At 42.8% G+C, this 26,210-nt stretch overlaps 3 protein-coding genes across 3 annotated transcripts; all 3 read left to right on the plus strand.

Annotated features, from left to right (window-relative positions):
• The first annotated feature begins 2,242 nt into the window (after window positions 1-2,242).
• zw10 (zw10 kinetochore protein) lies at window positions 2,243-11,400 on the plus strand. The gene is made up of 16 exons (XM_068715669.1): window positions 2,243-2,454; window positions 3,771-3,905; window positions 5,625-5,726; window positions 6,004-6,081; window positions 6,868-7,027; window positions 7,396-7,548; window positions 7,845-8,042; window positions 8,122-8,258; window positions 8,354-8,536; window positions 8,859-9,082; window positions 9,207-9,278; window positions 9,382-9,551; window positions 9,744-9,874; window positions 10,058-10,189; window positions 10,346-10,548; window positions 10,704-11,400. Exons 1-16 carry the CDS (start codon window positions 2,350-2,352, stop codon window positions 10,822-10,824), a joined length of 2,304 nt encoding a protein of 767 aa, XP_068571770.1. The 5' UTR covers window positions 2,243-2,349; the 3' UTR covers window positions 10,825-11,400.
• A 498-nt stretch (window positions 11,401-11,898) lies between these two features.
• LOC137876801 (G protein-activated inward rectifier potassium channel 3-like) lies at window positions 11,899-15,896 on the plus strand. Its single transcript, XM_068716603.1, has 4 exons — window positions 11,899-12,023; window positions 13,208-13,430; window positions 13,895-15,104; window positions 15,597-15,896. The coding sequence occupies exons 1-4, from the start codon at window positions 11,899-11,901 to the stop codon at window positions 15,794-15,796; spliced, it is 1,758 nt and encodes a 585-aa protein (XP_068572704.1). The 3' UTR covers window positions 15,797-15,896.
• A 1,456-nt stretch (window positions 15,897-17,352) lies between these two features.
• On the plus strand, window positions 17,353-24,225 carry pom121 (POM121 transmembrane nucleoporin). Its single transcript, XM_068715670.1, has 13 exons — window positions 17,353-17,924; window positions 18,294-18,509; window positions 18,617-18,766; window positions 18,966-19,046; window positions 19,175-19,346; window positions 19,437-19,525; window positions 19,607-19,686; window positions 20,461-20,582; window positions 20,684-20,783; window positions 21,016-21,288; window positions 21,410-23,143; window positions 23,495-23,602; window positions 24,037-24,225. Exons 1-13 carry the CDS (start codon window positions 17,353-17,355, stop codon window positions 24,135-24,137), a joined length of 3,798 nt encoding a protein of 1,265 aa, XP_068571771.1. The 3' UTR covers window positions 24,138-24,225.
• Window positions 24,226-26,210: the final 1,985 nt, after the last annotated feature.

Here is a 26,210-nt window from a genome sequence, read left to right on the forward strand (position 1 = left end):
ACCGGCTGAATATCTATGATCAGAATCATTTTAACTGTATTTTAACTGATACTGTGTAAAGGGAATACTGCTGTTAAAAAGAACCTGATTTGTTTAAAGTGTTTGCAAACCAAATGTTATTGCACTTTTGTTCATATAGCAGTACTTTTAAAATAAAAGTGCACAATACACTGCTTTTGAATTAATTACTGAACATTGCGCATAACAATGGAATTAATTGCAGAAAATCATGCGATTAATCGCGATTAAAAATGTTAATCGTTGCCCAGCACTAATTTAAAACAAAAAAAATGAGGACGAAAGTGGTGCCAAACCCCCCGAAAAGTCTACATTTACAATCCTGACTTAATTAAGTACGGGTTTGTGAATGGAGGTAACGAGGCAGAGCCGAGAGCCCAGTGTGTGGACTGTTGTGACTGTTGTTATTGTTCATTTGTCACAGATATGAAGAACAATTTCTGGTTCTGCCATACAAAAATGAAGACTGCTGAAGCATATCATTTGCATATTATAAGGCTATATTTTCATTTGCACTTTATTTTAATTCGATTTACAATTTATTTATTTTGAAACTTATTATTTTTAATGTATTTTATTACCACATATTTATCAAATTTCCATTTTTTTCTCAGTTTTTTTGAGAGTCCCTCCTTTTTTTCTGTAGTAAAATCTAATTATTAGTTATTTTTGTGTTAATAAGCCTGACTTGAGCCTTTAAATTTGTTCTTGTATTACCTTGATTTGTTCCATGAATTGTTAGCCTGTTGGGCGTCTTGTTGTATTTGTATGCAGGTTTACATACACATGATAAATAAATGTGATGATCACATTGTATCATGTCATTTATTTGACAAGGTTTTTGCTTGTTAAACTGTAAGTGAATTTGATTTTGTTATTGAATACAAATCAAACCAAGAGTGAGATGGCCGAGTGTTCATTTGTCAGCATTTCACAGACTGGGAGGGGAGGTGCAATTTGACCACCTCCAGGAAGAGTGAGAGAGTAGTCTTTTAGTCTTCCCGGGAACTTTGGATGCAACATTACCTGTAGCATCTAGGCATAAGGTCAGTGGGGTCTTCTTTCTCAAGTGTTGCACAACTATGCTTATTCCTGTTTCAGTATACTGTACATATGTACACCAAAGGGGTCAACTTGAAAGTGCTGTATGTACCCAGGCATCTTATGAAATTTGACATCACATTCCTTCATGATATTTTGAGTGAGATACATCTCCATGAAAACATCATCATGGATGGACAAGTGAACTTACAAATGTAAAATATGACTGGAATTATACTTCAGTTAGATTTTAATCATGAGCTTTTCTAGGGATGCCAATAATTTTTCTTTCAATAATTTTACTTCAATGAAAAGGTAAAATTTTTGTGAATATTTTGAGTGAAAGACCAAAAGGATAGACAGCAAAGACATTTTTTCACAGCCTGTTTTGCTCATATTTACTAAGGGTACCAATGATTCTGGAGGGCACTGTACATATAACCATGGACCGGGAGTGTAGGCAAATTGTCCAAGATTTGATTTTGGTCACACTACAGTATATAACAGTAGAGTTATTGGAAATTATTTCCAATAATAATTCACTAAAATTGATTAAAAACATATTTTACCAAAATAACAGTCGTAGTACAACAAGGAGGAGTCCATTGGTGTATGAAGTGATTTTGGTCACACTACACTATTTAACAGTAGAGTTATTGAATATTATTTCCAATAATAATTCACTAAAATTGATTAAAAATATATTTGACCAAATTGACAGCTGTAGTACAACAAGGAGAAGCCCATTGACGTGTGAAGTGATTTTGGTCACATTACATTGCGTGACAGTGAAGTTATTGAATATTGTTCTAGTAGGATTTTCCGCATTGCACTTTGTAGACGGTCCCTGCGCACTCGTCTCGCAGCCGGCCGCTCATTTAGACCAAAGCCGTTTGTGCAGCTCGGAGGAGCCCGAAAGACGGCCCGTTTTAATTAAATTAATGTTGTAGCTTGTTGTCTACATCACTACGGTCACAGGGTGGTATCGTTTGTATTTTAGCAACGTTTCGCTAACGATTTATTGAACCGGGAAGTTTCCAACTTTACCTAACCTGTATTTACAAGGTGACGTCAATAAATCCCCGAGGGTTCAGGGGGCCTGGGATTGGGCCTACGTGAATCACGTGACAATCAAGCATTTTTGCACTTCCGCTGACGCGCCTCTGGGCGGAGGATCTCGTCTCCGTCATCTCGGGACCAATCAGGCCACCTGGCGGGTTCTGAGTTGTTGTTGTGCTGAACTGGCACTACTTTTGTACAACATTCATAACGTTACTGTGTGGATACAGCATGGCGTCGTTTGTGACCGAAGTGCTCGCCAGCTCTGGCAAACTGGAGAAAGAGGACCTGTCCAGTAAAATTAGCAAAATGTCGCGTAAAGTGGAAGATACGAAGGTAATCTACTAGCTAGCATAGCAGTAGCTACGTCAAGCTAAGTAAAGTTTGAACCAACGTTAGCAATTAGCGCTAACACATGAAATGCATGAAACCTCTCTTATCTTTGACCAACGCTTGCTAGATTTTCACGTTGCTCCGTGAATTAACACGCAGCTGCAAATAAACATTAACACTAGCCATTCCCTTAGCTACTACCATCCAGATAATTTAATTTATTGCATTATTATTAGCTAGTCTGTTAGCATACGTGGTGGAGACGGCTGACTACGTGGCTCTGTTATAGTCAATTCAATTAAATGCAGTGTTTTCTTCACTACATTTATCTGGCAGCTTTAAGTACTTTGCAAATAAAGATTTTTGCACACAAAACATCTGAGGAGTGTATAGAACTGTTTTGATAAGCATCATGTTAAACATTTCATAGTACCAGCATCACAATTTTCTGGTTTTCCTTTATTAATGTTAATATTTGATTGACGATCTAATGCTATAATAAAGCGTTTTATAGCCTAATAGTATAACAGTCACAGGTGACATTTTCCAACTTTAAATACTCCTAAGTATTAACATTTTCCTGATTATAGTGAAATACTTTTATTGAAGTAGCATTTTCAATTCAGGGCTTTTTCTTATAACACAGTATTTACAGTGTGGTATTAGTACTTTTGCTTAAATAATGAGTACTCCCTCCAGCGCTTTGTAAACAAATGTTGTGCATGAACGTCAACAAAGAAACTATGACAAACTGTAATTACTTTTTTTTGAGGGTCTTTATGAATTTTATAATAGTTATGTAGGTTATGAACAGGAGTTGTAGTGCTGAAGCGACTGATCAACACATTTATTGTAAATAGAATATCCTTAATTATATGCACTTAATTTATCTGTGATTTATTGTTATATATATATATATATATATATATATATATATATAATTGCCTCTGTGTTCTGTTGTTGATGCTTGTGTGTTTTGTTTTGTAAACACTGTTCAAAAGACTGAATTAATCATAATTTGTTGCATGAAAGCATGCATTAATTCATAATAAAGACAGTATCATGACTGTGTCTTCCTCTAAATCACTATTCAGGACTTTGTTAAGCGATCGTGTGCACAGACCAGAGTTTTTAACTATTACATTTACATCAAATACTGTTTTGTCGGTGGATGAGTGTCCTTATATACTTAAAGCCATTCACTAATTGTTGTAAAAAAAAAAAAACTGCATACACGAATGCTCTCGGCTTGAAGCAAAAGGTCGATCTCACTACAATTTGTCTTTTAACTCTTGTTTGCTTCATGGTTTTTTTAACAGGAAGAAGTATGTGACATGATGAACAAGCGCTACAGTGACTTCCTCCCTAGTCTCCAAGGATCTGAGGAGCTAATGGTTCAGGTTGATGAGGTCTCCAAAGAAATGGATGTCCTTAAAAACTGCATTGAGACTGAGGTACAGTTGTGGTCAAAAGTTTACATACACTTGTAAAGAACATAATGTCATGGCTCTCTTGAGTTTCCAGTTATTTCTACAACTCTGATTTTTCTCTGATAGAGTGATTGGAACAGATACTTCTTTGTCACAAAAAACATTCATGAAGTTTGGTTCTTTCATGACTTTATTATGGGTTAACAGAAAAAGTGATGAAATCTGCTGGGTCAAAAATATACATACAGCAACATGAATTAGCAATTTTGGTGACTTAAAAAGTTGTGTCAATGAAATGAGCTTCATAGCATGGCCTCTTAACTTCTTGTGAGTGATTATGAGTGACTACAGCTGGTGACTTCTCTGAGGCCATTTAAATAGGGCTCATTGGATACAAACGCCCACAAACGCTGCAATGGGAAAGTCAAAGGAGCTCAGCATGGATCTGAAAAAGCGAATCATTGACTTGAACAAGTCAGGAAAGTCACTTGGAGCCATTTCAAAGCAGCTGCAGGTCCCAAGAGCAACAGTGCAAACAATTGTTTGTAAGTATAAAGTGCATGGCACTGTTTTGTCACTGCCACGATCAGGAAGAAAACGCAAGCTATCACCTGCTGCTGAGAGAAAATTGGTCAGGAGGGTGAAGAGTCAACCGAGAACCACCAAAAAGCAGATCTGCCAAGAATTAGAAGCTGCTGGAACACAGGTGTCAGTGTCCACAGTCAAGCGTGTTTTGCATCTCCATGGACTGAGAGGCTGCCGTGCAAGAAGGAAGCCCTTGCTCCAAAAGCAGCACCTTAAGGCTCGACTGAAGTTTGCTGCTGATCACATGGACAAAGATAAGACCTTCTGGAGGAAAGTCCTGTGGTCAGACGAAACAAAAATCAAGCTGTTTGGCCACAATGCCCAGCAATATGTTTGGAGGAGAAAAGGTGAGGCCTTTAACCCCAAGAACACCATGCCTACCGTCAAGCACGGTGGTGGTAGTATTATGCTGTGGGGCTGTTTTGCTGCCAATGGAACTGGTGCTTTACAGAGAGTAAATGGGATAATGAAGAAGGAGGATTACCTTTCAAATTCTTCAAGATAACCTAAAATCATCAGCCCGAAGGTTGGGTCTTGGGCGCAGTTGGGTGTTCCAACAGGACAATGACCCCAAACACACATCAAAAGTGGTAATGGAATGGCTAAATCAGGCTAGAATTAGGGTTTTAGAATGGCCTTCCCAAAGTCCTGACTTAAATCCCATTGAGAACATGTGGACAATGCTGAAGAAACAAGTCCATGTCAGAAAGCCATCAAATTGAACTGAACTGCACCAATTCTGTCAAGAGGAGTGGTCAAAGATTCAACGAGAAGCTTGCCAGAAGCTTGTGGATGGCTACCAAAAGCGCCTAATTGAAGTGAAAATGGCCAAGGGACATGTAACCAAATATTAGCACTGCTGTATGTATATTTTTGACCCAGCAGATTTTGTCACTTTTTCTGTTAACCCATAATAAAGTCATGAAAGAACCAAACTTCATGAATGTTTTTTGTAACAAAGAAGTATCTGTTCCAATCACTCTATCGGAGAAAAATCAGAGTTGTAGAAATAACGGGGAAACTCAAGAGAGCCATGACATTATGTTCTTTACAAGTGTATGTAAACTTTTGACCACAACTGTATGTCTGAAACTGTCTATGGATTATAGCCAGATTGCCTGAAGAGCTTTTAACTGGTGTTTGTGTGTGTGGACACAGGTGCAGCAGAACATCCACGTCGCAGTGGCTGAGTATGCAAAGCTGAAGCAGCAGCTGGAGAAAAACACTATCGTCATAACAATGCTTGGACATCTAAAAGAGGTACAACATGCATGACAGTTTGTTAAGTAAAATATAATTTAAATTCAAATTAATAGTGTCAGGGAGTGTCCATATGGTGCCAATAGCCAGACATTTCTTTCTCTAATGAGTTCACAACAACAGTTATTAAAGGCATTGTCTCGGTAGAGCTTACATACATTAATTACAAGTCTAGCTCTCAGAATTACATGAGCAGAGAAATAGTGGTGCTTTGAGCATTTATGATTGACCTGTTTGAATTTTTCTGTGGCTGTAATATCTCTTCTGTGTGATTCAGTTTCACAGTGCAATGGAGGAGTTCAACAAAGCTTTGTTGGACAAGAAGTACGTTGATGCAGCCAACCAGTTGGAAAGAGTAAGAGCTGCTTGCGTCACGTCTACACAACGGCACCTCCACTCTGTACTAGGGCTGATTTAGATCCTTCTGTATGTACAGTAATGACTCTGTCAGCGACCACTAATACACCTGAAAGTACAACATCACATACAACCCAACAAACAACAACTCGGTGTCAGTCAGTGTCGTGTTTAGCTTATTTCCTGTTTTTCCAATCGCCAACAGTTTTTGGAGCTCCTCAACAGATGAATTCCTGCGAAATATTGTAATTGGAAAAAATATATTTTTAGTATCATGAAATGTTTTAAAAGATGTACAACTGAAAGGGAAAGTGAGGAACACAAACACTGACAAAACACAGCAGTCCTGCAGAAGCAGTTAATCAGTTTATGAACCCGGTGTCCTGTTTCTCACGGCTGATCACATACTCCCATGAAACTAGATAAGAACAATAGCCAGTGTAAACATAAAACATCCCTGTCTATGATTTATCCCAAGGCGTGAACTCATGTATGCATAAAATGGTTTGGTATCTTGTACGACGTTGAAGTTTTCACCACAGACACTGACTGAAGTGGCTGTGGTGCATTTTCCCCTTGCAAGTGAAATAAACAGAACAAGACAACTTTGAATCATTTGAAGACTTTATGATTTTCTTTTGATTTGTGAACGAAACTCTTCTCCCGATTTATCTTTCGAAATTTTCTACAACAATATCTATTTATTTGTGATATTGGGCTATATAGATATAATTAATGTGACAATATCCTGATTGATACTGATTTGACTGATGTATTTTCCTAGGCAAGGGCCAGTGTGGATTCACTGAAGGTCTGGAAGACTTCCCAGCTGCCGCTGCTCAGCGCTCTCAGCTCAGAGTTGACGGTGCAGAGAGAAAACTTAATTTACCACCTGGGAGACGAATGGAAGCGCCTCATCATCTGGAGATTACCGTCCTCAAAGGGTAAGACTTTTCTCAGAAACCCTTTTTTTAATACGTGTGTCGGATATTGGGACTAATGCAAGTATATTAAGTATACTCTTATTAAGTTTCAGGAGACTTTACTGAGAATGTCTTTTCTTCCATACAGTGGCTACATGTAGGCATACATTCATGCAACATGTGTTACTAGTCAATCTGATTGTGTAGACTGCAAACCAATACTCACTGGCTCTCAGCTTTCACCTAATGACTGCATACATAATCTCAAAAAAATCTTCATCTTCGTCTTCCTCTTGTTAGCATTTCTTGCTTTGCGTATTTAAAAAAACATTACAGCAAACCTATCTGAGCGTGATGCATTAGTAGTGACTGTTAGATGTGTACACCAGAGCCTGCAGGTCTGAAGTCCTTCCTGAAGGTGGAGCTGAACCTGAGCCATGCGTGCAGTAAGGATGGTGAAGAAAAACCACCTGCTCTGCTGTGCTGCATCCTGCAAGCTCTGGCCATCCAGGGAGACCTTCAGCACAAGATCAAACTCTTCAGTAAGAGCATCGTTAGATATGCAGTACTGTCATAATCTGTTCAAATTGTGTTTTCATACTGTCCAGACACGTGTCATCAACATATGTACTGAGCGGGACATTTTAACATTGGAAACTGTAACTAGTCAGTGCTCTCTGGTGGACATTGTTTCTCAGCATATCTTCGACATTTCTACTCTGTAGTTTTGTGTAACTTCACAGCTGATTGGCCCAGTTAATCCATTGATCTAGCTCTGAAGCACAATGTCTCTCGGCTCAGAACCTGCTCAGTGCTGATTTCTGTTGTTGTCAATCAGGTCAGGTGCTGTTGAAGACCATGTTGAAGCCTTTGGTGATGTACCCGTCGCTGTCGGTGAGGGTAACGGAGCAGCAGGGCGAGGGAACCATCATGGCCTTACAGTGTTTGGAGGAGAGCCCCAATGAGAAATCCACTCCCTCACAAGTCTACAGCAAGCTGCTCCTGGTGCTCAGGACGCTGCGCTCACACCTGCTAGGTACAGTACGGCCGGGTCCGTATAGAAATGATATATGTTGCTTAATGTCACTGTGTTTACAATTATTGGTATTCTCCAGATGTGTCCATTGGCGATAAAAAGCTCTCGGCTATCTTGGGGGAGCTGATTTGGGAGGAAATCTCCCAGTGCATCATCCACGAGTGTCTGCTCTACTCCATCCCCACCAACAGCAGCCAGCTGGAGAAATACAACACTGTAAGGACCTAACCGCAGTTTGTTTAGTATAATGATGTTCTAACATAGTAATTACATTTTTACCGGATATGTTTTTTTGTTGCATGCATTTCAAGGTGATTAAGGAAACGGAGGAGTTTGAGAAGTCTCTGAAGGAGATGGAGTATCTGCAGGGCGATTCCACGGAGCTGCTCAAATATGCCAGAGATGTCAACTGCCACTTTGCCAGCAAGAAGTGCAAGGACGTTATCGTGGCGGCCCGCAAGCTCATGACCTCCAAGATGCACAACACCATCAAAGTATGCAGGAGCCAGGGCTGAATGTCTCCATGAATAACCTGGAGACTGGATATAGATTCAGTTGCTATAGCCGGAAACGCAAAACATGTTTTAGGTTGCATTTCCGATATTTGGTGGTTACTGTTCTTGCATAGCCTGATAAGCCATTGTACTCTTTCGTACTTCCGTTGCTAAACTTAGGTACATCATCATTCTTTACAAACTGTAAAAGGGTCTATAGTATCAGATTGCACTCTACAGCTGTCCAGCTTTACATTAAATACTCCCAAAAATCTCTTTGTCTTATAATCAGTTCCATTTTCCTCCAATCTTCCTCCGTTAGATCACACCAGACTACAAGCTGCGTCTGCCCAAGCTGCCGGCCCCAGCTTCAGAGCTGAAGGTGAAGCAAGAGACCACAAAGGACGAGATGACGGTGGAGAACACAAAGCGGCTGTCTGCGTGGAGTCTATGTCTGCCGGCCTGTCGCATCAGCGAGTCAGTGCAGCAGCTGATGGAGCTGGCACTCAACACCCTGTGTGAAGCCGTTGGAAGCTCCACACAATGGTATGTTTCAGCCCTCGGAGCCCTGACTGTCTTCTGTTATAGTCCAATGTTTCTAAATGGGGAAAAAACAAGACACCTCTGAAGGAAATCACCGTAAAGCTCAAGTGTTCCTGTTTCTTTTCAGTGCATTACAACTCTTCTTTACCGTGAGAAACATCTTCCAGCTGTTCTACGACGTCGTCCCGACATACCACAAGTAAGGACGTTTCCATAATTCAACATAGAGCATTAAATCCAACACAGTTCTCCTGAAGGTGTGAATGGTTGCCTCCTTTTTTTTTCTCTGCTCCTCCACCCAGGGAGAACCTGCTCAAGTTCCCTCACCTGGCTGCCATCCAGCACAACAACTGCATGTACTTGGCCCACCACCTGCTCACCCTGGGCCACCATTTCGGAGCTCACCTGCCACAGCCCCTCAGCGAGGGCGTTGCAACATTTGTTGACATGGTGCCCGGATTCAGGAAACTTGGTAATCAAATAGTTCTACAACTGTTACAGAAATTCATCTCTAAAACAATTGTTGTCAGGCATTGATGGTCCACGGACAACAAGTCACCATTTCTTTTGTTGGTCACCGTTAGGCCAACATTTTACAAGATACCAACAGCTAATTTGCAGATTGCCTTGAAATATGCTGAGCACACTGGACCTTTTCCTCCAGGTGCTCAGTGCTTCTTGGCACAGATGAACGTCCAGAGAGCGGAGCTGTTGGAGAGACTTTCCACCGCTCACAATTTCTGCAACCTGGATGATGAAGACAACTACATTGCAGCCAGCAAAGCAGTACGACAGGTGAGAGGAAAGGCCTTGAAAATAAAAGGTAGCTGTGGTGTAATAATGAGAGAAAATTTCAGCTCTTCAATTTGTGAGGCTGCATTGTGTTCCAAAGTTCAGGCTATAATAGGCTCAATTCATGTTTTCATTCATGTAACTGCTTCTCTTTCATACAGTAATCATCAGTCTGCTTGATTGTAGGTCATCCATCAGTTGAAGCAGTTGGGCACAGTGTGGCAGGATGTCCTTCCAGTCGGCATCTATTGTAAAGCCATGGGCAACCTCCTCAACACAGCCATCACTGAGCTCATCGCCAAAATCATGATGCTGGAGGTTTGTCATTTAAAAAAAAGAAAAGAAACTTTGCTTATACAGATGCAGAGGTGTTAGTGTGGTAAAATTACAGAAAAACATAAAATATTTGAATAACTATCGCTGGTTGTGGGTTCATTTTGGATGGATTTTATTTTTCATTTTAACCGTCTACAGGATATTTCCTCTGAGGACGGGGAGCACCTCCACACTCTGTGCCAAACCATCATCGAGGAAGGTCCGCTGGTCTTCATCCCTCTGGCTGAGGAAAACAAGAACAAGAAGTATCAGGAGGAAGTGCCTCTGTATGTGAGGAAGTGGAGTAGCTTCAAGGAGCTGGTCATTGTGCTGCGGGCCAACCTGCAGGAGATCGTCGACAGGTCAGAAGGAAACTTGTTTTTTTTAGGCTTTGTAGAAAGCTCACTTGTGTGTGAGTGCCTCTTTGGTGTTGAAAGAAGGGCTTCTGGTTACCACATACTGTATTTCTTCTTTAATGCGTGTGATTGGCTGATTGTTCTGTGGTTCCTCTCCACAGGTGGGCTGACGGGAAAGGTCCGCTGGCGTCTGAGTTCTCCAGTTCGGAGGTGAAGAATCTGATCCGAGCCTTGTTTCAGAATACAGAGAGGAGAGCTGTAGCTTTGACCAAAATCAAATAGACACTTGGAGCAAAAGAAGATACTACAGCACTTTTTCCTCTGAGGAAAATATGATTCATGCCTTTATCCATTTCTGTTGCATTAAAAATATGCATTTACATGTGTGGTCCAACAGTTTGTCACAGAGACATAGTTGCCCTGTCTGATGGCGGTACAAGCTGGTTGTAATCAATCTGTGGGATATGTTCCTTATCAGCATTTCGACTGCAATTAGTCGTGCGGAGATTACACAAAGGCTTCCTTACATCAGCAGCCTCGGTCCTATAGCTTTGGGGGTTTACCACGACAAAGCCAACTGAGGTTGTGTAACTAGCGACCTGCCATCTGTTGACATGTGATGTTGTATACAGGGTTAACTTTGCTGCACATTGTTAATCAAACTTCATCTGTCGCTTGTCTCCGTTTTTTTCTGTACTGACGTCATTTCAGGAAAGAGTTAGTTTGACCCTTAACGCCTCTAAACCACCATTTAGTTCTGACAAAGATACCTTGACCTCGTCTCTCCAGCCATTAAACAGAACTCTTTTATGTATTTATTACTTGTCCAAATAAACCAAAAGACTCAACTTCTCAGAACCGTTTGCAAGCTTTTTTTTTTATGAATATAATGATGATATGTTATGAGGTAGAAATTGTAACTGCCTACACTTAAATCAGTTGCCGTGTAATGACTTTCATAGTTTGGGTCAGCTTATAGTCATAGTCCTCAAATGATGAATCGTTATGTTATCGACCTCATCTTTGCACCACCAGCAGGCCAAAATTACCCCTCAAACCAAAGAGACAGAAATGTAATGGGAAGAGCACATGCTCCTCAGAGGATGAACCATTTCCTTTTTGGACACTTCTTGAGGAGGAACGTCAACTTAGATAGATAGACAGATAGGTACTTTATTTTTAGATTACTTTATTACACACAAGGTTATGAGCAATCAAAGAGTGGTGGTTTAAGAAAAGTGCTATTTAGTAAAGTTTATTTTTACACTTTATGATAGTAATTTCTCTGTCTGTGGAGCTGCAGTCATCACAGCATGCTTTGTTTTGGGTTGATCTTTGTCAGTATTTGCTCTGTGAATGACGCTGGTGGGAGGAGACAAACAGCTGGACGGTCACAGCAGCACCACCTCACTCACTTCATGCCATCTTCATCGGATCAAACTGGATGACTCCAACAAGGAAGTTGAGTTCTGGCAGCAGGTGTATTCATCTTAAAGTATGCTCTATAGGTATGTCATTCTTTTTATTTTTGTAGGGATCTATTCAGCAGATAAATCAGTGGTAGAAATCTGGGGGAAAAAACATGGATATTGAACATTTTGGACATTTGAAAGATTGTGATGTAAACATGCTTTTATTTCCAGTGTACATATGTTAACAGTTACAGTCATTAACACAGTATTTTTTACTTATTAAATACCTAAATTATTGAAGTTGTTTATGTGTTGTAATTCAGCTGATGATTCACTGTGGTATATTAAATCTATTTTTAGTATTGCTTTATTTTACGGGTTTGTAATTTCAGTAATAATCATTTTAAAGCTGCGACTCACATTTTGTTTTTATTATTGAATCTTTTGTTGATTATTTTCTCCATTAACTGATTGATTGTTTAATTTATAGAACATCAGACAATAGAGGAAAACAAGCTAATTCCAATCCATGTAAATTATAGTTTATATTAAGTATATTTGTACATCATAATTTACATAAAAGTATAGCATTTTACTACTAGCAGTAAAATCCTGTCTATCTGATTGGCTGCTCTGGACAGCTGCACCACATAGCTGGATCGCATGTGTGGTTTAGATTCAGAAACTTTGTGTGTTTGTTATTGTTGTGATACAATAATCACAGCACTGTTTAAACAGAAACACGTGAATATACCACAGTTAAATTGCACACATCTGGATAATACTTTCTCTAAGCCTTCTGGCAAATTCTTGTAATCTTTTCAAATCCATCGTGTTCCTTAGTGTTTCTCCGATTAATTTTGAGGATTAGAGATAATCCCTGTGTGTGTAATAAACTGGAGCAGTGACTGAGACACTGGTCATCCCACTTCAGACAGATGAGACCCCATGTTATGCTGATGAGGAAGTAAAGCAACATTTGATCTCAGAGATTTGTCTGTAGAAAGGCGGCAGAAAAATCTAAATAAAGATAAGGAATTGGAGGTTTAGGAATGAATGACATCTCCAAACCTCTTGAGTGCTGTCACCACTGTCTAAATTTTCATTATTGTGCTCTTATCCATTTTCACAAACCCTTGTGTAGAAATACTGTAAGTAGCACTTACAAGGGAGCTTTAGTTGCCTGTTAAAAAATGACATATTTGACGTTATTCGCTTTAATTTTATTGCCCAAACAGACGACAAACTTAAAGAGAAAACCACATCTGGAGGACCTCAGCAAAGATCTCCACTGTGATGTGCAGAAGAGAGACTCTACAGAGCGTTCAGTACAACAGTCCCATCAGCAGCCCCGTCAGGAACGAGCCTCGCAGGAACTCCATTCCCCCAGTGCAGACTCTCACTACTAAACATCTGATGGCCTACCTGCCCCAACCACAGTCTGAATCCAACCATTACACTCCTTGCACTTTCAAAGTACAGCTTTCTTTAATTATTGATGTCCCACTCCACTCAAAAATGTGTTTTACTTACTGTTACTTCACTTGGATGTTTGAGCTTCACTGTGCAGAAAGTATCTGCTGTTTTCACAATAGTCTGCTGAAGAGGAAATGTTTCTTTGTTCTCACCTCAAACCTGGTTTAATAAACAAGATGGTTTTAAACTAGTTTGGAAACCACACATTGTGGTCCAGTATGACACCAGTCTCTACCTTTAGATCAGATCATGGCGCCTGGCCTCACAGACTCCAGAACAAGTGAATTTTTAGGATCCATAAAAAAAGACACTGGTGGTGCTGGCACAATATGGCCATATCACCAGTATCTACAGCCACATTTCTCTACCACATTCTGGAGGACACTTTAGAATAGGACAATCGGACAAAACTTATGACTCTACTCATCATTTATTAAATGGTTCATTATCTTCCTTCATTTCAGGCTGCAGCTAAATCCACTGTTGCTGCCATTAGGACCACTAAAAGAACCTCTCTCATCCACAACTTGAACTATGCTAAGTGCTCATCACTCCCACCATCCCAGGAGGCCTCCCCCTCCCTGAGTTCCTACAGCCAGTCCTCTCACACTCTGACTTTGACAGAGCAAGAGCCCCAACCCCAACCACACACTATTCAAGCAGCTCCTCTGGAACCAGTAGAGGAGATGCCAAAGCCTCAGCGTTTCCATCACAGCAAAGGCCTCAAGCGCTTCAGCTCGAGGTGGCAATCGGGAGGCTCCACTAGCAGCGGCGGCAACATTCCCGTGTCTGCCATCGAGAAGCTGCATATTGCAAAGAGTCACAAGAAGCGCTGTAAGCTCCTGGGTGATGAGCAGTCACCGCATGTCACTGCCAGCAATCTGCGGCAACGTTACGTCACCAAGGATGGCAAGTGCAGGGTCAATCTGGGACCTATTGCAGACAAGAGTCGCTTCCTCTCAGATATTTTCACCACATTAGTGGACCTCAAGTTTTGCTGGTTCCTTCTCGTCTTCACTATGTGCTACATTCTCACATGGGTGGCCTTTGGTGGAATCTACCTCTTCGGTGCCTGGTTGCGGGACGACATTGCACATGTTCACGACCCACAATGGAAGGCATGTTTCCAAAATGTTGACAGTTTCCTTTCAGCCCTGCTGCTGTCGTTGGAGAGCCAGAGGACTATTGGCTACGGCTCCAGGATGGTGACAGCCAACTGCTCTGAGGGTACGGTGCTCCTGATGGTCCAGTCTATCCTTGGCTCCATTATCGATGCTCTTATGGTGGGCTGCATGTTTGTTAAAATCTCCCGGCCACAGCAGAGAGCCCAGACGCTGATCTTCAGCAAGCACTGCGTCATATGTGAGCGTGACGAGAAGCTGTGCATGCTCTTCCGCATTGGTGATCTGAGAGTGAGCCACATGGTGGACGCCAAAATCCGAGCCAAGCTGATCAAGTCCAGGCAGACAAAGGAGGGCGAGTTCATCCCACTGGAGCAGTCGGAAATTAACCTGGGCTATGACACCGGGGGCGACAGGTTGCTCCTGGTGGAACCCCAGACCATCACCCACGTCATCAATAAAAGCAGCCCCTTCTGGGAGTTGGGGTCGGAGCGTTTGAAGAGGGAGACCTTTGAGATCATTGTCATCCTGGAGGGCATCGTGGAAGCATCAGGTCTGTAGAAGTGTTTGAAGTCTTGTGCTGTCCTCCAAGTTCATGTCCATCATCATGCAGGTACATTTCAAAACATTGCAATTTTAGATCCTTTTCTGCCTCAAAAGAAGAGTTATCGACGAGTTAAACGGTGCATCTAGTATATGCGGTTAGGTGGAAAGACCATGGCCTGCTGCTTGAACTTCAGGATACAGATCTGTTCTACTCTGACTCTCTCTGACCTCTGATGTGTTTCAAAACACTATTGTGGGTGTTTTCTTAAACCATGGTTTAAGAAAACACCCATAATCTATGTTCTTATAAGGTGCCAAGTGTGGATGAAAAAGCCATAATGTGAGTGAAAAAGCTGTACATGCATTTTAATGGTCAGAGGCAATTTAAAATGCAACATTACATATGTCCTGATGCGGATGCTGTTCTTAATTTATTTGTCAGGTCTCACTCCAATAGAGTGACATTTAGCTGACCCTCTGATGCTTTGTTGTGTTGCAGGCATGACATGCCAGGCGAGGACCTCCTACACGGAGGACGAGGTCCTCTGGGGCCACCGCTTTGAGTCGTGCATTTCCTTGGAGAAAGGGGCTTTTCTCGTGGAGTACAGTGCATTTGACAAAACATTTGAAGTCCAAATGTCCCCACTCAGCGCAAAAGACAGCAAAGAAACAAGACGTGTTTTAGAAAATGTTGGCTAAAATAATAGTTCTTGGGTCTGTATATTAAAGTGGCAATCTCGAAGATTTTCATTTAGATGAATGTCTGTTAAGTGAAGTAAGTGATTGAGCCTATAGCTAAGTGACGAAAGTTTTGCAATATTTATATATCTGCAGTATTACAAATTGGCTGTCTGTGGCGACATTCCCAGAAATAAAATGCTGTATTACAGTTTTCTCCATTGTATACAAACCAAAAATTAAACTATGCAAACAATTCTGAAAACTTGAAGCTCATGTATCAACAAAAATACTCCAGACTGTCACTCTCTGAGCACAATGGCATTGTTTTTATGTAGATAGAAATTCTAAATCAACAAGGACTGGAATCTTTAGGATTGACCATTTAACATAAAATAATGAGTGACTTCAAGTGATATTCCCTGATAAATTTGCACTGTTTTTATTGTTACATTGTGAAATGTGTTATGTTGTGTTTAATTAAAAATAAACCTCCTGTTGAACCCAATTGTCTGTGATAATTTCTGGGCAAATGAAAAAGTAGTGTGGAACAAAATAATCTTAACTCAAAGGTCCACTTACATCCTGGCTTTTTCTGGACCTTTCAACACCTGTTTGTTCAACTCCATGGTCTTCATTCAGTAAATGGAACTGTGGTTGCACCATCAGCAATACTGACCCTGTCACTGCTTTGTTAATTCATGGTTCATTATTGAATGATTATTACTGTAATGCAGAATGGCATTGTTGTAGCTGGTCGAGGTGGAGCTCATTTAATTATTGATTACATTATTATTATTTTTGCAAAGAACTAAAGCTGTTAGATGAATGTAGAGGAGTAGAAGTATAAAGTAGCACAAAATGAAAATTCACAAGTTAATACAAATATTTGAAGACTCCCCACATAATAATAACATTTGTTGATACCAAATGAGCGCTGACCGTGAAAACTGAGCAAACTTCATATGGTGACAAAGACTGTGAGAGTGGATGAAATCTATAGAAAATATGTTCAGGAAAAAAGCCAGCAGTGCCTTCTTTGTTTGAAGAAGCTAGCTAAGTTAGATGTTGAGTTTGTTATATAAAGCTGCAAAGATGCAAACAGTCTTTCAAACCCTCAGTCATTTCTCTTCTAAAATCCAAATATCAGCTTGACCACCCAACCAAGTTTTGTCTATATTGCTTTCAACTTATAACCTATTTTTTTTTACTTATTTACTCTATGTTTTCACTTTTTGTTATATGTTGTATGTCACTGCCTTGTATGTTTTTTTTAAATCTTGAGTCTGAGAACAAATACAGTTCTACTTTAATGGACTTGATATGTTTGTTCAGTCAATTGCATAACAGCTCTATAACATTGTAAGCAATGCTTTTCTATGTGCATGCACAATGGCAGATCATTCCATTTTGTCTCACTATTCAATATTGTTGAAGAAATTTGTATTTTTTGTAATAATTTCCCTTCAGTATGATTCAACTCCAGCTCGCTATGTGGCGCCGCAGCACCAAATCACCCATTCACCCCTTAAAACCAAAGAAGAAGAAGTAGCGTCAGAAGAGCAGCATGATGGGATATGAGAGTCCTCCGGCGGCGCGCTGCCGCCATGTCACCTAGAGAGAAACACTTAGTGATTCTCCTAGCTCTAGGCGTAGTTACTCTCGCTTTTCATTTTATTCCTAGATTTATTATCGCGAGTTTAATTCTTGCTGTGTGTTGTATTGTGTTTTACTATCTCAGCGGAGAACCGCTTCCCGCCAGGTTAGGCCTCAATCCGCGACCTGGGGTGAACCTCCCGTCCGTCCTCCGGCGCTGGTTGTGGGGTTGGAGGGTAACCGGCGTGTCGGTGGCCGCGCGGGGGAGAACCAAGAGCGGCAGAAACAAAACCGAGCTCCGGGACGCAGAGGGAAACTTCAGAGAAAGGATAGTTGAAACTGGGATTTATCGGAGGGAAACCTTGGCAAGTGACTCTTTTCTTTTCAGCCCGCGGGATTTCCTCATGGGGAGTTACATCGGGAAACCCGAAAGTCCAACCGCCGGCTTCGTGAGGCCGAGAGCGGGGAGAAATCCCCGAGAGCAGCTGCGGGAGAAACTGTCCCGACCCAACCATGCTGTCTACACTCCCAAAAGGAAGCTGTCATTTGTCGGGTGAGTTCATAACCACGTTACCGTCAGGAGGCGGTGGCGTCCAGAAGATTAACGGTTCAATTCATTGGCGGGTTTTTTTTAACGTTAATTATTAACGTTAAGGATACTTCAAAAAGTATAAGTACATTATCACCTCAACCATTCACTCAAATAAGCAAACATGTATATAGTAGCTGCTTCTATAAAGGATACTGGATAGAGACAGAACATTCTAGAAAATAGCAATATTGTCAATTTGTGAACCAGAATAATGGCTTCTAGTTCTCAGAAAGTAGACATCTGTGGGATCACAACAATATCTTTAAAGATGTGTGTTACTGGGTTCAGATAGCATGCATCTACTCTTATGTTATATTGTTTGTTTTCCAGGGAGCCTCTGGGCACAGCGGGCAGATTCACCATCACCCCACAGCGTCACTATCCCTTGCAGCAGCAAGGAGCCTCCTCGGTGGGAGTCCTGCCTCCCGTCCAGTGGGATTTAGGCTTCAGGAAGAAAAACATCCTCAGCCCCCGAAACTGTCCGGCTGTCCTCAGCCCCGTCACTGTGAAGATCGCCCGGCCGGACAACCACCACAGTTCCCCCAGGTCTCTACATTCGTGTCAACATGTAATCTGCAGCCTGATTTTGTTGGTTGTGTTGCTGTGGCTTTGCTGTTGGAATGTCTGACCGTAGCATTTTTTTTGTTTTTTAGTTTTGACCATCTGAGTTGTGCAGGGCTCCCCAGGGCCCCCGTGGACCCCTGCTCCAGAGAAAGTGTCCTCAAGGTGCTGAAGGAAAGCCGCAAGAGAGAAGTGGAGGATGAGGACAAAAGCTTCACAACTGAGCAGAAAAGTAAACGAAGGTACGAAGCTGAAAGCAGACTCTGGCGTTATCAAACTGAATACCGTCTTGCGGTATGAGTGATATCAATCTGGTTAGCAAGGCTACAGAAAACTAGTCAGCTTTCCCGTATAACATGCATCGATATATTCCAGCTAAGTGCTCTGTAGGACCGTGTTAATGCGTTCAGTGAGTTGAAGTGTTTCTATTCCGTTCCCTAGGCGTAATGACAGCGGTGGAAGTGCACACTCTGCTTTTGAGCCTCTTCTGCCCAACGGGACACCATCACAGCTGGTCCCTAAGTAAGTTTAACTTTTACTGAAGTGATGGCGGTTTTACTGACTGTGTATTTAATGTTGTGAAAGCACTGTAAGAAGTATAGTGGGGCTGTCTAAATGTAGGTGGAAATGCTTTCCTTTTTTACCTGCAGGCCAGGAAACCTGAAAAGAGGGATAGCCTCTCTGGCGGAAGACTCCATCATGAAGAGGTCTCGCACGTCCTCCATCAGCTCTGGCAGTGGGGCCCATGCCCCAAGAGGAACCCCAGGCACAAGGAGAAACCCCATCCAGAGCTCCTACAGTTCTTCACTAGGCCTCAGCCAGGTAACGACTATACGCTGCATTACAGTGCACATGGCCCTGCTCAGATAGAGTGGAGTTGTTAAGCTTTATCTCCATGTTTTACAATCACAGTGGAAGAAGAGGTCAGCACCCAGCTCCCCTCTGTCCAGTCCCGGGTCATCTCGCTCGCAGACTCCAGAGGGAGCCTCCAAAAGACCCAGGTATGTCTCTCTGCTGGTTTCCTGCTAGTCATTCACATTCAATCTGATATTGTAGTTTGTAACTTGTAGTTTCATTACCAGAGAGGACGACGGGCTGTCTCCGAGCTCAGCATCCTCAGTGAGGTCAGACCAGGCGGCCTCAGACAAGCCTCCCGATACTTGTAAGTCCCATTCATCTCCAATGGCTGTCTTGTGTAGTAAACCGTGACCGTGGCTAAGTGGAGAGCAGGGCCGTCCTTCAGAAGCGTCTGCTAAATGACTGTAATGTCATGTAAACAAATGACTTCCTTGGGCTTAAAAATGCAGCTCTGCAGCAGATTATGCAGGACTGTATATAGTGTGTGTGTGTGTGTGTGTGTGTGTGTGTGTGTGTGTGTGTGTGTGTGTGTGTGTGTGTGTGTGTGTGTGTGTGTGTGTGTGTGTGTGTGTGTATAGACACACACACACACACACACACACACACAGACACATATATAGATATCTATGTGTGTATCTATATATCCCTTCTCGACCCATTTTTCACATTTTCCAACAAGGCTAACAACAAGCTAACCTGTTTGAAACTCTTAACCTGATTAACAGCAGTATCCCCGTGTTAAGCTGTTGACATAAGATGCACGTCAGCAATCTCCTGCAAGTTCAACGTGGTTCCAACAGCTAGGGATGCACTGATCTGACTAAATAATGAATTCAGATGCCTCAACTTGGGTTAGAAATTCCAGAATTGTGACAACACTAGAGTGAACTCCTTCATGTCTGGGCGATACTTGATCCACTTAACGGGGTCAGTATTGGTGCAGATACTGATCCACCATATCGGATCAGTGCACCCCTACCCAAAACTGTGAGTTGGTTGTATAGAAGTAGACACTATGTGATGTCTTTTCAGTTGGATTTAGTTTCATTGTCCTTTTTTTTATATCACAATGTTGCAGCCAAACTGACTCCAGTCCCCAAGGTCCCAGTCACTACCTCAACAGACTCTGCTGGTAGTGGTGGGAAGAGAAAACGCAAGATCCAGCTGGTGTCCAGTCACCGGGACGATCACATCTCTCTGGTGAGGAGTGGTATAATGTCAGACTTCCCTTGTTTATATAGTCCTGTGTTACAGCGACCTAGATTTCTCTTCTTAACTCCTGGTGTTTGCTGATTTTGCAGCCCCCGCCTCCGGAGCTGGGCTACACCATCACTGTGAAGGACCTCGATGAAGAGAAAAGAGCTGCCCTCAGCAAGATCCAGAAGGTCCTGGAGACACCCGGTGAGTGGAAGCAGCTCACAGGAATACACCATTCAGCTCTTCTTCTCTAACTTCTGCACCTTTTGAGTCATGCTGCTCTGTTGCCCTCCATTCACACATACAGACTCAAACACTGGAAAAGTGACAGTGTTGCAACTGAGTAATAGAGTTATTCTTCCTAATAGTAAAGCAGCTTTTCAGTTCTTGCTTCAAGCCACCAGCTTGACTTACCAGTTGATTTGTCTTTGTTCAGCTCCGGAGCCGGAGAAGTCTGCCTCCCCCCCGGCCGCCATGACCACCCAGCTCGGCACCTCTTTCAGCTCCACCAGCACCACCACCCTGAGCAGCCTTCTAGCGGCTCCTCTGCCCACGGCCTCCAGCTCTGCCATCCCGGTCATCAATCTGGACCCCAGCCCAGGCAGCAGTGTCAGCACGACCCCCGCAGCCTCGAACCCACTGCTGGAGGCTCTGAAGATGAAGATCAGTATTCCTTCTAGCGCCACATGTGCTGCCAGCACAACTACAGGTACTACCGCTGAACTAAAGTTTATATTATTCAAATTGCAAACACCAAAGAGTAAAACAAACATTTTCACTTCGTCCTGATCATTTGATTCTGACATGTTTTGTTTGTTTTGTGTCTGTAGTGTCTGCATCCATCACACCGGTACAATCCAGTGGCTTAACTCTGAAGGTTTCCACTCCAGTGGTGACCCCACAGCTCCCTCCTGCCTCCCAGTCTCATTCCTCCTCTGCAGGTGTGGCGCAGCCCTCTGCCTTTACTCATGTGCTGGGTCAGGTCTCCAAGGCTTCCAGCGGCACTACACCTGTCACAGGAACAGGCTTGTTTGGATTGGCGAGTCAGATCAGCTCCCCCGCTGCTTCTTCAGCTTCTTACGCGGCCAGTGCGACTGCGACCGCTCCAGCCAGCAGCTCAGCATCAGTCGGTAATACCAACCCTCTGCTGGCTTCAGGGTTCAAGCCAATTTTTTCCGTCACCACCACCTCCACCCCTGCAGCCACTTCAGCCACTGAGAGCAAACCTCCTGCCCAAAATTTCAAGCCCATCTTTGGAGCTGCCACTGCAGGCGCTGGCTTTGGACAGCCTCCACCCTACACAACCACAAACCCAGCTTCTACAGTTTCTTTAAGTGGAGCATCCTCGATGTTTGGATCTACAAGCAGCACCATAGTTACCCCATCCGGTTTCCCCGGCATGACCAATGTCCCCACTTGCACAGCCTCCACCGGCTCCATCCCCACAACACAGCCTGCAGGCCAGCCAGCCATGAAATCCCTTTTTGGAAACTGGTCAGCACCATCCACAACAAGTACCGGCTCAGCGTCGGTGCAGGCCCCTAATACAGGGAGCACATTTCAGTTTGGAACTGCTACCACCACCACTGCAGCCGCCCTCGCGGCTGCCGACACCACAAGCTCCAGCAACGGCGCCTTCGCTTTTGGTGCCACACAGCCAGACCCTCAAGCAGCAAACCAGAAGGTGTTTTCCTTTGGCCAGGCAGCACCCAGCCAGAACACAACCACTGCGTCATTTGGAGGTTTTGCCATGGCCAACACGGCCTCCACCACTGCTGCCGCCACCACCCAGTCCAACTTCGCCTTTGGAAAGCCGTCGTTTCAAGCAACGGCAGCGCAGTCGACCTTCGGCTCCTCGGCTGCAACGGCAGCGCAGTCAACTTTTGGCTCCTCAGTGGCAACGTCAGCGCAGTCAACTTTCGGCTCCGCAACAGCAGCGCAGTCAACTTTCGGCGCCTCAGCAGCAGCGCCGTCAACCTTCGGCGCCTCAGCAGCAACGGCTGCGCAGTCAACCTTCGGCGCCTCAGCAGCAACGGCAGCGCAGTCAACTTTCGGCTCCTCAGCGGCAACGCAGTCAACCTTTGGCTCCTCAGCGGCAACGGCAGCGCAGTCGACCTTCGGCTCCTCGGCGGCAGCCCCGAAACAGTTCAGCTTTGGAGGCAGCGGGGCGGCCTCATCCACACCTTCTTCTAACACTGCCCCTCCTCCATTCCCTTTTGGGTCAGCTGCTGTCACCACAGCAGCCAGCTTTGGGACCCCAGCTAAACCAGCATTTGGAGCCAGCTCCACTGGTTTTGCTTTCGGTGGCACCACTGCTCCCTCAGCTGCACCCTCGGGCTTCGGTGCAGCGACCCAGACTCAGAGCTCCTCCTCAGCAGGCTTCACATTCGGCAGCGCTGCTCCTCAACAGGCTCCCCCCGGCCCTGCTCAGCCAGCACCCGGTGGATTTAACTTCGGCGCTGGGATGCCATGCCCCCAGTTTGGAACCCCGCTCCCCAATAATCCTGCACCACAGATGGGAAGCTTCAACTTTGGGGCTGCTGCTACTGACAAACCTGCTTTTGGTATGTTTTTTTTATGTTGCTTGTTTGTATTTTTAACCTAGCTACAGTGAGATTTCTGAAAGAAGCACATTCAGAGTCAGAAAGACAGGTTTGGCTTTCACAATTAGTAAAATTGAGAGAGTATGTCACCTGCAGACAGACAAACACTGGGCCATCAAGGTTCACTATTTAAAATTGGAAATCAATGCTATACAGGCACAGGTTCACTGCCTCATGTTTCAGTGTCTGTGGCTTGTTGTGTGGAGTTCATTACCACCCTCTTGATCAAAATAATATTTTGATATCGCTTCAATGACTGGTCTACATTTGTTTCTGTCTGTATATTCACGTTGTGTACTGCTTTCTGTGCAGGGACGTCGACCCCATCCTTCGGCCAGAGTGCTGCTGTTGCTGCTGCAGGTCCAATTCCCTTTGGAAGCCCTGGAACTCCAGTCCAAAACTTCAACGCTGTTCCTTTTGGTAAGTCATGAATGCCTTTTTTTATTTGATAGGGGTGGCAATTGTTGAGCCCAGCTGAGCCCTGAGCAACCACAACTGCACAGTAACACAGCAAGTGTTTTCACAGCACCACACAGCAGTAGAAGCTGTTGAGCAGCGGCTTTAGTCGCTGCTCAACAGCGACCGACCATTAAATTAGCTAAATAAAATGATGAACAAGTGGCGATGTACTTGGCCAATTGCCGATATATTTGTGTTCTTACCCCATGTTTCGGCACATTCGTACTTTGCTCCGGTGCCGTACACTAGAGAAGTTTGCTGCTCCCAACGTAGACAAGACTCTGGCAGAGCTTACTGTTATGTCAAACAGTGTAATCACCAATGTGGTTGGTGGTATGTTAATCTGGATTGTTAGAAATGACATGTCCTGTTTTTATTTATTTTTTTATCCACAGGGTCTCCAGCGACTCCCTCCTTCTCTATTGGAGCCGGATCGAAGCCATCTGGAGCTCGCCAGAGGCTGCAGGCACGGAGGCAACACAACAGGAAGAAGTAACCGGCTTCATGTGTCCAGCACCGCTTTCACAGGACTCACAGCCGTCGCTGCTATGGTTAATCTGGCTAACATTGCTCTGTTTCTAAACCCAACACCCCCAAACAACCGGGCCGACACCATGCCCTCTGCTTCCTTCCCCTCCTCCGGTGGGGTGTGCTGGCCCCGAAAAACATTGTGTTTGCAGAGGAGTTAGAAAGAGCACACCGGTTGGTTGACTTAATGCTGCCTGGATGACTACATGACCCAGAGAGGGAATGTAGCAGTGAGGAGACAGATTCCACAACAATGTACTATACTTGAAGAGAGAAAAGACAATTCAATAGTTTTGATTTTAAACAAAAGCATATCCAAAGTTCTTTTTTTTTTTTTTCTTTCCTTTATAGTATGTGGACACTCATTGGTTCGTCTTAAGGAGGAAGTTCAGGCAAAGACACGGAGCTCACGGCTCAAACATTTATTTTTTTACGTGAAGCGCTCACTGGTTTGTATATTACAGAGTATTTGAGTGCATTATCTGAATGAGTCTGAATAGGGTCGGAATGCTCGGTTGATTCAGATAAGGTACACAACACTGCAGTGTAAATGTAAAGTTATGAGACGTTTGCATTTTAAATTATTTTTTTAATTGGCTCTCTGACCCTGTAAATGAATGATGTGTTTCTGCACTTGAAGGGCGACTTAGTCAATGTCTTAATGTAGTTAGTGCAGACCCTTGTGTTCCTTTTTTTTCATACTCTTTTGTCATTGCAAGCATTCCCAGAGTCCTCTAATGGACGGCCTTGTTTTTTTGGGTTTTTTTGATAGTGACTGCCAACACTGATGTAATGAGCAGGTCAGTATGTGATTAAGATGAGTTCTCTTAACTTGTGCTGACTAAACCAAAGCCAACTCTTTAACTTCATGCCTGTGAAAAGAATCTGTGATCACGTCTTTACATCCTGAGATGTTTGTTTGTGCCAGACTACCTCTCGTTTCTCCAGGCACTGAATCTGTGTTGCTTCACTGAGAAAGAAATCTGACGGGATCGACTAGATCGAATTAGATTTTACCTTTAACTACTGTTAATGCAGATGTATCTTTAATAAATACAGTGAGGATTTTAAACATCTGCAAAGCAACACACTATCCCCACTTCTGGAATATCGCTATTATAATAGGTTACACCACATTAACATAATTTACTAATAATGCAGACGGTTCATTATGGAAATTCTCACTATGATACAGGGATTTTTGTAGTCTCTACTGTCTCTCACTTGCACCATGACTTGAAGAATATTGTCAAACAAACATGTCAGTCAAAACCGTTAATGTTGGCCGTCAAAGTTATTTTATTTAAATGATTTCTGTTCTGAAAAAAATAATCACCTCTTGTGAAACGTGAGCAGTATCTGATGCAGTTTTTGATGGTGAATTTTGAATTAATAAAAAATGAGTTTTGGACGTAGATGTTCTAATAAGAACACATTAAATCTTCAAGGTCCCATTATTCTACTTTTCTACCCACAATGACATAACTTGTATAGTATACCGACTATACTACATACTAATATTAGCAGTATACAGTTTTTTTTTAATACAAGTATCCAAGAGACCTTCATAGTTTTACATTTTATTACTGTTCAGTACAAACAGGTAGAAGTGCAATATGTCTGTTATATAAATAAAGTCAAAATAAGACTTTAAAATGCCATTTATAATAAACTTGAACAATTATGTTTGGATTTCTGATAGACTAATAGTTTGAGGTAATGAAAATGTGAAGTGATTAACAGTGCAGTTATTGCTAATGTAATTAAAAGGTAATCAAGTAAAAACTGAAAAAATAATGGTGACTATGGATAATATTAAATATAAATTGAAGATAACTTAATTACAAAACTGCGTGAGGCCAACATTGCAAGTAACTGACTGACAGCAGTCTAATTACATCAATCAGGTATTGCTACATTCTGGTAGATATATGTACTCATTAAAAGAAGCTGACTTCTTCCACCCATCATTGTTAAAGAAACGGGTTTAGCAAAGATAAAGTTTTCTTTTGTTTTCTGCACGTTCAGAGCTCCACGCCTC

This window comes from Cebidichthys violaceus, unplaced genomic scaffold (assembly GCF_023349555.1).
Source record: "Cebidichthys violaceus isolate CVI_PGR_0920_01 unplaced genomic scaffold, fCebVio1.0.p SCAF_20, whole genome shotgun sequence".
NCBI classification, from domain to species: domain Eukaryota; kingdom Metazoa; phylum Chordata; class Actinopteri; order Perciformes; family Stichaeidae; genus Cebidichthys; species Cebidichthys violaceus.

Excerpts from the sequence above, each read along its gene's own strand:
- zw10 (XM_068715669.1), top strand. The coding sequence starts at position 2,350 with ATGGCGTCGTTTGTGACCGAAGTGCTCGCCAGCTCTGGCAAACTGGAG. Across the intron at positions 5,727-6,003 it reads TGCTTGGACATCTAAAAGAG|TTTCACAGTGCAATGGAGGA; the intron begins GTACAACATGCA and ends TGTGTGATTCAG. Across the intron at positions 9,875-10,057 it reads CCAGCAAAGCAGTACGACAG|GTCATCCATCAGTTGAAGCA; the intron begins GTGAGAGGAAAG and ends GCTTGATTGTAG.
- LOC137876801 (XM_068716603.1), top strand. The coding sequence starts at position 11,899 with ATGACGCTGGTGGGAGGAGACAAACAGCTGGACGGTCACAGCAGCACC. Across the intron at positions 13,431-13,894 it reads ACACTCCTTGCACTTTCAAA|GCTGCAGCTAAATCCACTGT; the intron begins GTACAGCTTTCT and ends CCTTCATTTCAG. Across the intron at positions 15,105-15,596 it reads GGGCATCGTGGAAGCATCAG|GCATGACATGCCAGGCGAGG; the intron begins GTCTGTAGAAGT and ends GTTGTGTTGCAG.
- pom121 (XM_068715670.1), top strand. The coding sequence starts at position 17,353 with ATGAGAGTCCTCCGGCGGCGCGCTGCCGCCATGTCACCTAGAGAGAAA. Across the intron at positions 19,347-19,436 it reads CTTCACTAGGCCTCAGCCAG|TGGAAGAAGAGGTCAGCACC; the intron begins GTAACGACTATA and ends TTACAATCACAG. Across the intron at positions 19,526-19,606 it reads GGAGCCTCCAAAAGACCCAG|AGAGGACGACGGGCTGTCTC; the intron begins GTATGTCTCTCT and ends TTTCATTACCAG.